This window comes from Oryzias melastigma, linkage group LG8 (genome assembly GCF_002922805.2).
Source record: "Oryzias melastigma strain HK-1 linkage group LG8, ASM292280v2, whole genome shotgun sequence".
Taxonomy (NCBI): Eukaryota; Metazoa; Chordata; class Actinopteri; order Beloniformes; family Adrianichthyidae; genus Oryzias; species Oryzias melastigma.
The window spans coordinates 6581587-6594356 of record NC_050519.1 but is presented as its reverse complement, the minus strand read 5'-3'; the positions used below and the strand labels follow the sequence as shown (position 1 = coordinate 6594356).

General features: G+C 37.5%; 1 protein-coding gene across 3 annotated transcripts in view; it reads left to right on the top strand.

Moving 5' to 3' along the window:
- The window catches only part of stat3 (signal transducer and activator of transcription 3 (acute-phase response factor)), a 14887-nt gene extending 6505 nt beyond the window's left edge, over positions 1 to 8382 (top strand). For 2 of the 3 annotated variants that reach the window (XM_024273031.2, XM_024273029.2), the window contains 11 exons: positions 815 to 898; positions 1475 to 1573; positions 1664 to 1799; positions 1866 to 1918; positions 2008 to 2102; positions 2258 to 2397; positions 4136 to 4357; positions 4533 to 4575; positions 5030 to 5089; positions 5889 to 5989; positions 7561 to 8382. In XM_024273031.2, the coding sequence (XP_024128799.1) occupies positions 815 to 898; positions 1475 to 1573; positions 1664 to 1799; positions 1866 to 1918; positions 2008 to 2102; positions 2258 to 2397; positions 4136 to 4357; positions 4533 to 4575; positions 5030 to 5089; positions 5889 to 5989; positions 7561 to 7601 (1074 nt within the window). In that variant the 3' untranslated portion in view covers positions 7602 to 8382. The remainder of the gene's footprint in view (positions 1 to 814; positions 899 to 1474; positions 1574 to 1663; positions 1800 to 1865; positions 1919 to 2007; positions 2103 to 2257; positions 2398 to 4135; positions 4358 to 4532; positions 4576 to 5029; positions 5090 to 5888; positions 5990 to 7560) is intronic. The other variant, XM_024273032.2, reaches the window with a different exon arrangement.
- Positions 8383 to 12770: the final 4388 nt, after the last annotated feature.

Below are 12770 nucleotides of genomic sequence, written 5' to 3'. Positions count from 1 at the left end.
GTAAGATTATTAGACAGTAAATTTTGTTCAAAAGCTGCTTATCGTCATATTTACCTAATAAAACATTGTAATAATTACTCGTGATTAATCACAACCCAAAAGTGTAATTAATCTGATTAATTTTTTAAATGGATTTTAAATGTACAGTTTTGTGTGTTATTATTTGCAGATAAGTGGCTGGCAAATACTGTAAAAAAAAAATAATAATCACAATAAGATGTTTTCCTAATTTGATTTTTTTTTTGTGATTGATCAATAAAACTTTTTAATTGATTCCTTGCTCTAGTAAAAACCTTATAAAATCTCTCTCCCTTGCCATAGACCCAACTTATTACCACTCCCAGAGCACCCACTGTCATTATAGTTCTATTTCCTCTCTAATAATTACATATTCAGATACTCATATACACACATATAGATACATATTCACATAGAAACAACCACATGGAGACATCTGACTCATTGGTCATGGATAAATGCTCAATTGGTTCAATTTTATCCTATAATTGTCTATAATATTTCTATATTTGTTCTCAAGCTATACTTTATGTTTGGAGGCATTATTATGAATTTAAAATGTATTAATAGCTTATTAAAGTTTGCAACTAACCACTCTTTGAAATTGATCGTATTTAATGGATTCATAGACTGTTTAAGTGCAAATACGTCTATTTCTGACTAGGAACAATTATAATAATTTACTATTATTTATGTTCAAATTAATCTAGATTGGATGTATTTGTATTCTTATTGTCTTTGTTTTTATAGCTTGAATGAACCAAATTAACTTCTTCAGTGTTTTTCTTTTTTCTAGGCCTCGTTGATTGTTACTGAGGAACTCCATCTGATCACATTTGAGACAGAAGTCTATCATCAGGGATTAAAGATCGATTTGGAGGTGAGTATCTCCATTTACGAAAGACTTCTGTTTGTACAGCGTCACTAGAAAACAACTTCATTATAACAGATCTAAAAACTGTTTAATTTTCTGTTTTTTTTTTTCTTAAAATCCTAAAACTTAGGTTCATTCCAGCCATGCATTACATGGTTTTCTACTTGGCTAAACAATAAGATTATGTCAAATGATGATGTTTTAAAATCCAACTCAAAACCCCGTTTTCTAACTTCTCTGTATTTTATAGTTTTGTGTATTTTTAACTGTTTTTCTTTTGTGAAGCACTTTGTGACTCCTATTTTTGAAAGGTGCAATATAAATAAATATTACTTACTTTAATTGACCGAGAATATGTTAAAGTTTAACGTCTGCTTTGTATTTTACCTCCACAATTGACTGTTAATTCAACTTATTATCAGTTACTTTTACCATTCAAGTAAGCATGTTTGTCTTTTGAAAGCTTAATACAGCATGACTAAATGTCTAAGACGGGTTCCTTTGGAAACTAGAGGAATAAAATGAAATGAGGACCATGAAATCACTCACTAATTGTTTTTATTTTTTCCTTGTGTTGTCCAGACTCACTCCCTACCTGTTGTCGTCATTTCCAACATCTGCCAAATGCCCAACGCCTGGGCTTCTATCCTGTGGTACAACATGCTCACCAACCACCCAAAGGTAGGACAGCCCCCTCTGCAGGGAAGTATCCGAACATTTGAAAGAAATGACACATTTTTGGAACACATTGCTTCGCATCCGTCTGCACAGAACGTAAACTTCTTCACTAAGCCTCCCGTGGGGAATTGGGACCAGGTGGCTGAGGTGTTGAGCTGGCAGTTCTCCTCCACCACCAAGAGAGGCCTGACCATTGAGCAGCTCACCACGCTGGCTGAGAAATTACTCGGTTAGGAAATGAGCCTGAAAGTCCTCAGAAAAATACTCCTTCATGCTAATGTTGTTCTCCAAATAGGGCCTTGTGTCAACTATTCCGGGTGTCAGATCACATGGGCCAAGTTCTGTAAGGTACTACTCTTGATGGCTGTAAACTTTTACTTCAGCATTCAGGACTTTGTTTCACGGTTTCATTATTTTTCCCCCTTTGTTCTTCGCAGGAAAACATGGCTGGCAAAGGCTTTTCCTTCTGGGTGTGGCTGGACAACATTATCGACCTGGTGAAGAAGTACATCCTTGCGCTGTGGAACGAAGGGTGAGAGGTTGCAAGAGTTCCCACGCGCTGACTGCTACTGCCGCTTTACTTCCTGTTGTGTTCTGGAAGTTGTGCAACAGTCAACAGCCTTAAAATAATGCTGCTATTTCAGAGCTGAGCGAGTCCTAATTTGTCTTCTCGCTTCTTGTCATCAGATACATCATGGGATTCATCAGTAAGGAGAGGGAGAGAGCCATTCTGAGCCCCAAACCTCCCGGCACCTTTCTGCTGCGCTTCAGCGAGAGCAGCAAAGAGGGCGGCATCACATTCACATGGGTGGAGAAAGACATAAGCGGTGAGTAATTGGAGACGTTTTTTTTTTTTATTTATGATTAGGAATAGCCGGTACTCAAGCAGATGCTTCAAAAATATAAATACACTTCCAATTATGACAAAGCATCATCGTTAACGTGCCTAAGATTAGAGATGAAACGGATCACAAAACTCACGGTTCAGGTCAGTAAAAAAATACAATAGGACAAAATAACAAGAAAAAAAAGCCAAAATTTAATAAAAAAATATATAAAGGGGCCAATCCGCTGTGTTTGTGGATAGTGATCTGTATGGATAAGCCAAGATTTGTTGCACCGCTACCACAGATTTTTTTGTATTTCCTTGTTATGTTTTAAAAATTCAATTTATGAAGTAGATTATATATGGTTTAAGGTAGTAAATCCTCGCACTACACACTTTTTTTCATATAAACATGAACATTTTCACACTTTTCTCTTTTATTTAAGCTCAAAAAGTGAAAAACTTTGGAGAAAAATAGTTTTATAGAATGGAAACGAAGATCTTCCTGCGATCTAAGATTTATGTTGATTTGGAAAATTGAACTTCACACAAAGGAGATTGATTGATATGATCTACAGCCATGCAAAATGGCACAAAAATCCACGAAGGAGCAAAACCGCAAAAGAGTAACTGCGATATATAAAGGGGTCACTGTATTTAATTTTTTTTGACAGTCTGAATTGTGTTTTTTTTAAGTAAAGGCATATTTTGCCACTAATCGCCATGACGTCGGCCTTTTTCCGGAGCGTAGTACACCTTACTCTTCAGCTACGTTCACATCGAGCACAATTTGTGCTGCTGATGTGGCCAGTTTCAATGCTAAGTCAATGGTACAGACGCAAATCAAGATCCTGCAGCGTGATTTGAGCAACAGGCACATCATGGCGGTCTGCCAGTGGTCCAATTTGAGCAACATTTTTGGTGGTCTGGCAGCTGTGCAATTTTAGCGACGGGCGTGGTCGTTTAGGCCGTGGCCGTGCGAATTGGGCAGCACGGCCAGAGTTCAAATATCTGAATTTTGGTATCCGCGTCACATCAACCAATCAGGCTCAGCTTTGGGCACGTGGTGTATTTTTTTTTTTCTTTTCCTCTCCCAGGACAGAAACTCTTCAAACTGGGTCGCAGAGACGCAGAAACACTTGGAAGCGGCTGTCATACACACTCAGCCCCCGGAATGAAAGAGAAGCTACTGGGAAAATTTGATCACATAAACCCAGACTTTGAGACGTGATTACCGATATTTTTGTAGAACTCCTTACAATAAATAAACCTGATCTCTCAACATCATCCGTGTGTTCCATGCATTGTAACTGAGATATACACAAACACCGCTCCATGTAGCGATCAGGCTAAAAACACTAGCTGGTTGCTCCTCCCACATGCTGCCACAGGGGCGAGCACATTTGTTGACAGGCGGCCAGCGGCGAATTTGCCACGCAGCAGTATCAATCAAGTTCCTGAATTAGAATCTTTTACTCTAAAGTACAGCCAAAATTTCTCTCACTTCGCTTTCTGTATTGACTGAAGGTCCGCCCACTTTTATATGACTCCACCCATATGGCTGTAAAGTTAAAATGATTGGCTAGAGTTGTACAGCAAAAACAAATTGAATACGAGTGATTGACGTGTCCGATACAAAACACAGAAATGTTACCAGTACTATCATAAATGTTGGTTCCAGTACCTACTTTCGGTATACCTTTGATTCTGTTCAACCGAGCATCTTCTCACGTTCATAGGAAAGACCCAGATCCAGTCGGTGGAGCCGTACACCAAGCAGCAGCTCAACAGCATGTCCTTCGCTGACATCATCATGGGTTACAAGATCATGGACGCCACCAACATCCTGGTGTCACCTCTCGTCTACCTCTACCCCGACATCCCCAAAGAGGAAGCTTTCGGGAAGTACTGCAGACCGGAAGCAGCTCATGAACCTGAGGCGGGAGGAGATTCAACAAACAGTGAGGGGTTTTTGGATTGTTTTAGCGTTGGTGTTGAAGTTCCAACAGGTTCTGAAGCCGAGAAAAGCAGCTTTAAAGCTGCTTTTCTCGGCTTCAGAACCTGTTGGAACTACGGTAGTTTGAGGAGAGTGCGTTATCCTGTATTTATTTTACATTTTCTTTTCTCTTTCAACAGTGACCCAGCCATACTTGAAGACAAAGTTCATCTGTGTTACCCCGTAAGTCTCCACCAATCCACTCCGACCGGCCTTCAAAATAAAAGCGCGCCACCCGATTACTATAACTCCATCTATTTTAGCCTTTCTGCTGCTGCAATTTCCTGGGAAGATATTTTCCGCTTTTATCCAGGTGTTGTTTTCAGAGCTCCGTTCGTGAACCCAAATAGTTTTTCCTAATAGAATCCTTCAAGGACAAATTATTGAACCGTCTGGTTCATTTTTTTTTTTTTTAGAGCACGAATAGAAAATCTTCACGGTCAGCGTTCAGAGAGAAGGCTGCAAGATAAATACGTCTTTCTTCTGATGTAAAAAGAAGAAAAAGCATGAGGAAAAACATAAAGTATTAAATATTCATAAGTATTACTAGTAATTAGGTGTAAGCCATTCTCGGTCAGGTGTGACTTTTTGGTGGGTTTTCAGGTTTGCTTAGTGAGATCCTGACCTGTCTCCGTAGGTGTCCCTCCGTGTTCATGGACTTGCCGGACAGTGAGCTGCTTGGGAACGGATTCCCAGGGTAGGCCGCTCGTTGGGGAGGTGGCATGTAGAGAGCATTGTGTGCATCCTGTCACTTAGTATGACTGGTGGACGGCTTTCACCACTGTTACCGTCGTCGACGCCTCCACATTGTTTCTGTTGTGTCCAAACTCACAGCGAATGCACCTCGCTTCAGTTCTCTCCTTTCCGTATTTTGCTCGGTTCCCCCCCTCCACCGATTGATTTATCACAACCCTCCATCCATCCACCACTTGTAGAACAAATTAGTTTGAATTGATTAAGGGAAAGATTTCAGGTAATTGTCAGACGGCATCAATTCCTGTCAGAAAATTGACAAGAAGGTAAAACCAACAATAAAAAAAAGTCTGCTGAAAACTAAAATCCCATTTGGTTGCAATTTGTTGTGACTGATTAAAGCAAAGCCCTCATTAAGGTCCATTCGATGCGCCTTTTGTCTCTGTGTCTGGTGAAACCAAGAGCGTTTAATAGCACATTAACATTTTCTCATGTTTCATTTAGAACGTGTAATTAAATAAAATGTCTAAATCGACATTTCACCCCATTTTCCCTCCATGGTGTCTGTTTGGACACCACATTGCAAACTAACACAGTCACTAAATTGCCATCTGTTACATTGACGGACTTATTCACCTATTAAACTGATGACAACCTTTTCATACACGATTGCCTCCTGATCACTTTTTAGAAAAGGATTACAGATCCTGATGACTGTCCCGCAACTAACACACTCTTACAGAAGTGTCGTTCTACATGTGACATTAATCAGCTTTTCTTTTGTATTCTCTGTTTGTCCACAGCACAAACTCTGGAAACACCAGCGACCTGTTTCCTGTGATGTCACCTCGCACCCTTGACTCCCTGATGCACAATGAGCCCGAAGCTAACTCGGGACATTTAGGTGAGTCTGCTCTGCTAAACCACTCGCTGGCATTACAGTCTAAAGGTTTGTCCTTCAAATATAGTCCAAGTGTTGACCCCCAGAAAGACTGGAACCCCCCCTATGACGAAGCTTTTTTTATGACCTGCACTAGTCATAGTCCTAGTTCTTCTTTCTCAAAAAGAATGGGGCTCTAAAAAAGAAGTTCAAAATCAACCTAAAATATGAGTCAAAGGAAGTTTCAACAATTCAATTCGATTCACAAGAGCCCGGATTGATTTAATTCCCATTTTTTTCCATTCTTTTGATCCTCTCAATTCAATTTTGTGTTTATACATTTAGACACATTTGCTTAGAAATACCCGAATAATCTACTGTATGTTTTGAATATTTTTATATTAATGTGATACAGTTCACATACTGTAAAAAGTATTAGTGAAATAATGAGATTGTTAATAGTATACAGTGTTACATGGATTTGGAAAAGGAGAAGTTCTAACAAAAATGTTCAGATCATTAACATTGTAAACATTGTTCTGCTTCTCCAGGAGGGCGTTTCGGTTTGGCCACTAGGTGGCGATCGCGCTTTAGCATTACAATTTTTTTCAAGAAGAATAAGCAAAAAATGAGCAAAAATAGGTAATTTAGAGTAAAAATGATTACTTTAAAAATATTTCCTTAAAGAAGTTTGTAAAAATAAATAGTAAATAAAGATGTTTATTTAGTCAACATTGTAATTTTACGTCGACCGAGCGTTAGCATTAGCCATCCTGTAGGAAATTCCATAGCATCAAGCTAGCGGACTTTAGCTTTATCTGCTATATTTTTATGAACTGATTATTGATCTAATAAGCTTAAATCAATTAAAATCAATTGATCAATTTTATCAACCCAGCCCTAGTTCTAAAGTTCTTACGGGCATGACCACAGGACCTAAAGCTTGACGGTCAGTTTGTTTTCACACAAAATGGGGAAAAACAAATTTTGTCTCAGAAATATTCACTACATGCTACCAGGTTAAGTCTACAGCCACAACTGAAGTTTTGTTTGCCTCAGGAAGAGGTCCTCCTTGAGATTTTGGTCTATTGCCTCCTTGAGTATTATTGGGAAGCTGCTTAAACAAGGTTTTCAGTGGTGTTAGCATGGCGAATTTCCAAAAGAGGCCCTTTTGCTCACTTCAGAATATTATGTAAATTTAATAAATGAATTGTTGGCTCACACTGAATGACAAGATATAACATACAGTATGAACATATTAGGAATGTGGGCGTGGTTAACCAAAAAGACCACTGTTGCTAAGGAAATCCAAAAATTTACTTTTGCTGATTCTTCTAAAAATTAATAGACCTGTTCGTCACCTAAAGGCGACCAAAAAATAAAATGGTTGCTATGGAAATAAAAGCAACAGAAAGTTTTTTTTTAAGAATTTAGCTCTGACCAGTGTAAGAGGGGGAGGGCGGAGGGCCTGAAGCAGCTGCTAAGCCAGTGAGAGCAGGTCAAAAGGGGACGGCGGGGGTGGGTAGCGCCTGCGGGCCATGCGACTCCGCTCGTGGATTTAATCTTTTTTTTGTTTTGTTTTTTTTTTCTTGTAGATTCCATCACTTTGGACATGGATGTCGCTTCCCCCATCTGAAATTAACGTCCGCCTTTTCTTTCTCTGTGTTTTGGGATCTTTCACCATTTAAGGACTTTGAAAAGATGCATCTTCTCCTTGTGTTTGCATCATCCGCCTGTACAGTTTATTTCTTGTTCTTATGTATAATTCATTTTCTTGAAGTACGGGGAAAAAACACACATTTTAAAGGTTATATATTCAAGTTGACTGTAGTTTTGTGTGTGAGACTGTTAGTTGACTTTGTGTTTAATGTAACATCTTGCAATCAGTTTTAAGTACTTTAAAACCGTAGAGCATCAAAAAAACTGTATTTTTAAGAATTATATATTTGTTGGTTATGAATTTTTTAAATGAATATAAAATATTTTCTTTTCGTTCAATGGAATATGTCATAATTTGAGTTGTTATATAAGCTTTTTCTTTATAATTGTAGCAGTTTTAATACATTTTACTGTATGTTTTATAAAATCCCTGCCAAATGTTTGGTGTCTCCATCCTGTTTTGATCTCATTTTAAACAATCTGGTTCTTTACGGTTTTTGTTAGCAAGAAATTGCTTTTTGAAGGGTTGTAATGGACAATAGGGAAAGGTCAAACGTCTTTAATTTTCATATCTTTTTTTGATGCAATTTAATACTTTTGGTTGCTCCTGATTTAACTTTCTATGATCAAACATGAAATGTAAATTGACTGTATTGTTGTTCTAATATGGATACGTTTTAGAATGCACATAGAAAACTGCAGTATTTTTCTTTAATCTTTCACACCAACAAGTAAAATCTGTCAGAAATGAAACCCACTTTCTGCATTTATTTATTTATTTTTTTACTATTTTGAAGCGTGTGTTTTGGGATGTAGATTCCGCAGCTCTCAGATGGAGGTGGTCGTATTTTTTGCAGTGATTTGTTGGAATTTTGGCAGATTTAGAAGGGAAAATTTTTTCCCAACATCTGTTTTTAATATATTCCTAAGCAGTAGCACATTAAATACCTTCTAAGTTCTTAGATTGTAAATAAATCATATAAATCAATCAGTTGGTATATTCCTGGGTTGAAAAACAACTTTTGATAAGCCTGATTTTTTTTCCCACAGGATTGGGTTCATATTCAGGACTTTTAGTCTCAGTTAACCATGAATTTATTAAAAGAGGAAATGAATGGTGAAGTAAAAGAGTCCTATTTGAATAACTATGTCTTTTGTGTTTAATATTTCATTTTTCTCTTTATCTTCTAGTTTATTTGCATTTTATAAACTCTCTCTTTTGTATTTCATACTTATATAGGTGGTTGTTTTGTCTATAAGTTGACATAAAGAGATTATTCAGGTTTTCTTTGGCATGAATATCTGAAAAGAAACTTCTGAAATGCGTATTTTGAGACTGAAAACTTGGCAACGTCTTCAAGGACTCCCAATTAGACATGGCCAGGCGTTTTATAAAAAACTGAGTTTTTATTCTGATATACTTTAATAAGGTTTACTTAATTGAAGCAAGTAAAAACCAATTGAAGTGTATTTTGACGGACTTTTCTTTTTGGTTATACACTATTATTACATTGAAGGTTTCTAGAAAAAAAAACAAAAAAAACATTGTATGATTTAAACTGGTTCATCAAAAGGTTATAGAAAAAAAAAACCTTGATTAGTCACGTACACACATGGACAAACACACCAGTTCCCTTTCTGTTCATGTAAAAAGACTCATTGATCAGATAAATAATAGGAATCGGACAATAGTATTAGGAGTTTGGCATATAAACTGATAAAAATCCGAAATTGCTTTTTAATTGTGCAAATGATCACAATTGTTTTAAAAGCAAACTACTAAAACACAAAATGAAGGCACCACTAATTTAATGTGTTGTTGCATAACCCTTTGAGGCAAGCGCTGCAACTAAAACCATTTCTATGACTCACTGAGACTTCTGTTTGTCTCAGTTTTAAAGGTTTTCTCTCTTTTTCATGCTTTTTTAAGCTCTTTCCACAGATGTTCATTAAAGTTCCGATCAGGGCGCATAGAACTTTTGCTCTTAGTCATGTTTGGGTGGTTTAAACTCTGTTTTGGGACAGAAAACAAGTGTTTGGGTTGATTTACTTTTACTTCCTGGATGAAATTGTTTTTAAATTGCTTTACTTATTCCCCAATTTAAAAAGGGATTTACTACTTCTCTTTTTTTTCCACTTGCATACAAATTCTCAAGGGAATAAAACAATACAAACATGTAAAATCTTCAAGATAGAAGCATAGAGGCTACACAAGGGAAATCAGGTTTTTTTCGCAACACCTCATTAATTTCATGACAAAATGTACATTGTATACACAATGTATAGAAAGGTTGTTTAATGACACCAGGAGAGTGAAAACAGTTCATCTCCAGGAATTGAAATGTTTTAGTCTTTGTTTTAAACACATTGGGGTCTGTGTTGACAAGAATCTGACGATACGATACGTATCGCGATACACGTCTCATGATATGATACATATTGCTATTTATACCAATACAGTATCAGAATTTTTTTTTTTTTTTTAACAGAGTATGACTTAGAAAAAAAGCAAAGTCATACAAAGTAGTAAATGTCTCATAACAAAAACAAACCAAAAAAAAAGACGGGAGGCAATATCTTGTTCTGGTGCATTGTAGAGTTGCTCAAAGTGTGCTGTGCTGCCAACTAGTGGTCGGGAGTTTAGGTGGAAAACAAAAGTAAGTCGCTGAAGGACGCTCACAAATAATGAATCAAATATTGTTTAGTCAGCATTTTAAATCGATACAAGTATCACCACATGAAATATCGCGATATATCACAAATCGATTTTTCTCTACACCCCTAATATTTAGGCTTTCTTCACCGTACTTTTTTCATTTCCAACTTTATCTCCGACTCTGCTTTAGCTCACATGCGTTTAGCGCCTAAGATGTCACCAACAACGCTCCACTGTTAAAGTTCTTTCACTTACCGTAACTTTTCAAGCGTTAAAACGATCTATTCTGAAGCAGAATCCGATGGAATTATGTTGATCGTGTCAAATTATTTAAGCAATGCCGGCAACGACTCAGGTGTGAAAAGGTCAAACTTTGTTTCTTCTTTTATTATTATCTGTTCTCTTTTGTGTGTTTTTTTAACCAAGAAGAAACAATGTTAGAGCCAACAGTTAACACAAATCCAGGTGGGCGGGGCTTCATCAGGATCACCGACAAGTCTTCCAGAAACTGCAATCTCTCCCTGGAGGGGAGTGGGAAAGAAGGAACAACATATGAATCATACTGTACCATCAAAGACATACAGAAGTAAGTAAAATAAAAAATAGTGGAGAGAAGAAGTAGATAAAAAAAGAAGCCCCAGTGCGCCAGAGCCCGCTTTGAGCCCGTGTCTCCTCCTCTTCCTTTTTTCAAAACCCAGACAGCACCATCTACACGAAGGGAGGGGCACTGCACGGCGGTTATTGATTACATCAAACTTTTGATTTATTTACATTTCTAAATTTTTTTCAGTTTTACATAAAATAAGTGGTGCATCAAAAAAAAATCTAATTACTGCAATTTGGTGCCCCCTCCACCAGATTTCACCCTAGGCAGCCGCCTAGGTTGCCTATGCCCAGGGCTGGCCTGAGTTAGCCTTGTGGTTTATGTTGTTATGAGACATGTACTACTTAGTATGGCAGTTTTTGTTCTAAGTCATAAAAAAAGAAGAAAAAATGTCCTTGTACTGTCTTGGGATACATTGTGATATTCGTTGCATTGCGAGACGTGTACTTGTTTCTTTTTGTCATCACCTCCCCCCTTTCTCTCATATTCAGGGAGGTTACAGTCCTGTGGACCTTAACCTTTTGAATACGTGCTGCTGTTGTCATAGGAACATGAAAGCGCTTGGAGGTGGTCTAACAGCCTTTTATTTTACCATGCTGGTTTGTAATTTTCTATTTCTTCGTCTGAGATAACATTCTCCTTCTCTTTGTGCGATCTAATGAAGACAACACCATAAAAAACATCTTCAATATCAGAATTTGGAGCTTGAATTTTGAAGGTGTGAAAATTAAACATGTTTCACATGTTAAGTGGGTTAAAGTGAGGTTCTGTGTTACACCACATGACGCCTGCAGACTAGTAATAATGTAAAATGACATACAAGCGCAGGAATGCAGGCTATTTCGAGCTGAGCTGTATTTGTGGTTCCCTATTTTAATGTTTCTCTCTTTGATGAGCAATCTCTCAACATTTGTTGGACTTCCCTGAATGGAAATTCCTCGTGCGTTTGTGTTCTTCTTCTTCTTCTTCTTCTTCTTGTGCTGATGTGATCTGCAGCTGTGTAACTGCCGGGAATCCCACGAGTCCCGTTAAGAATATGTGACGCCTGAGATAAAACAGCCAAACAAACCGAGGAAGAAGCCAGTTTCTGCATCGCTAAACCTCTTCCCCGCCCCGTCGAGCTCGCACGCTTTGCTTTGTGTGTAGCAGATACAGGAAATAAACACAGACTGGTTGAGATGAGGGGGTGCAGAGATGCAGAGCTATTACCGTCAGCAGCTGCTGACTCAGCTGTCTCAGAAAGCAACTGTCACCCTTCAGTTTTGGCCTGAAGCCAATCAAACCGTGGAATCTGTGAAACTAAGAGAGGAAGCACCAAAACTATGACTGACTTCTTGAAAACGATTTACATTTTTTCTTTAGAATTACAATTTTCAAAATTATAATAGATAAAATACTTTAAAAACAGTTTAAAAAGGGATATTTTTTTTAGAAAAATGAATATTTTAGGAGCTTGGGGGCCTACATAATTACATTAAACTTTCTTAATTTTAAAATTAATTGGAGGCAGAAATAAACTTTTCATTTTTTTTTGCATCACATATTTTCCACTTGCATTTCTGTCATCATTAAGAATAAACAAATAGACAAAATAATTAGGCTATGGTTTAACCTGTAGCCCACATTTACTCATTTCAGTTTTTGTCAGTGTTTCCGACATATCTATTATTGCTCAATAATGTCATTATTTTGATATGGCGTGGGCCAAGATTGAAAAAAGCAATTAAAATGAGCTGAACATGCGTTTGCAGGTAATTGTGAGCACTTTCTGCGCCTGCAGCTGCCTGACAGAGCTGGTGTGCCGCAGGGTTTATTTTAGGTTTTGTCTGACTTTCTAACCACAGAGTGATAGTCTTACAAAAAAGGGGGAGACAAACAAGAAAAGG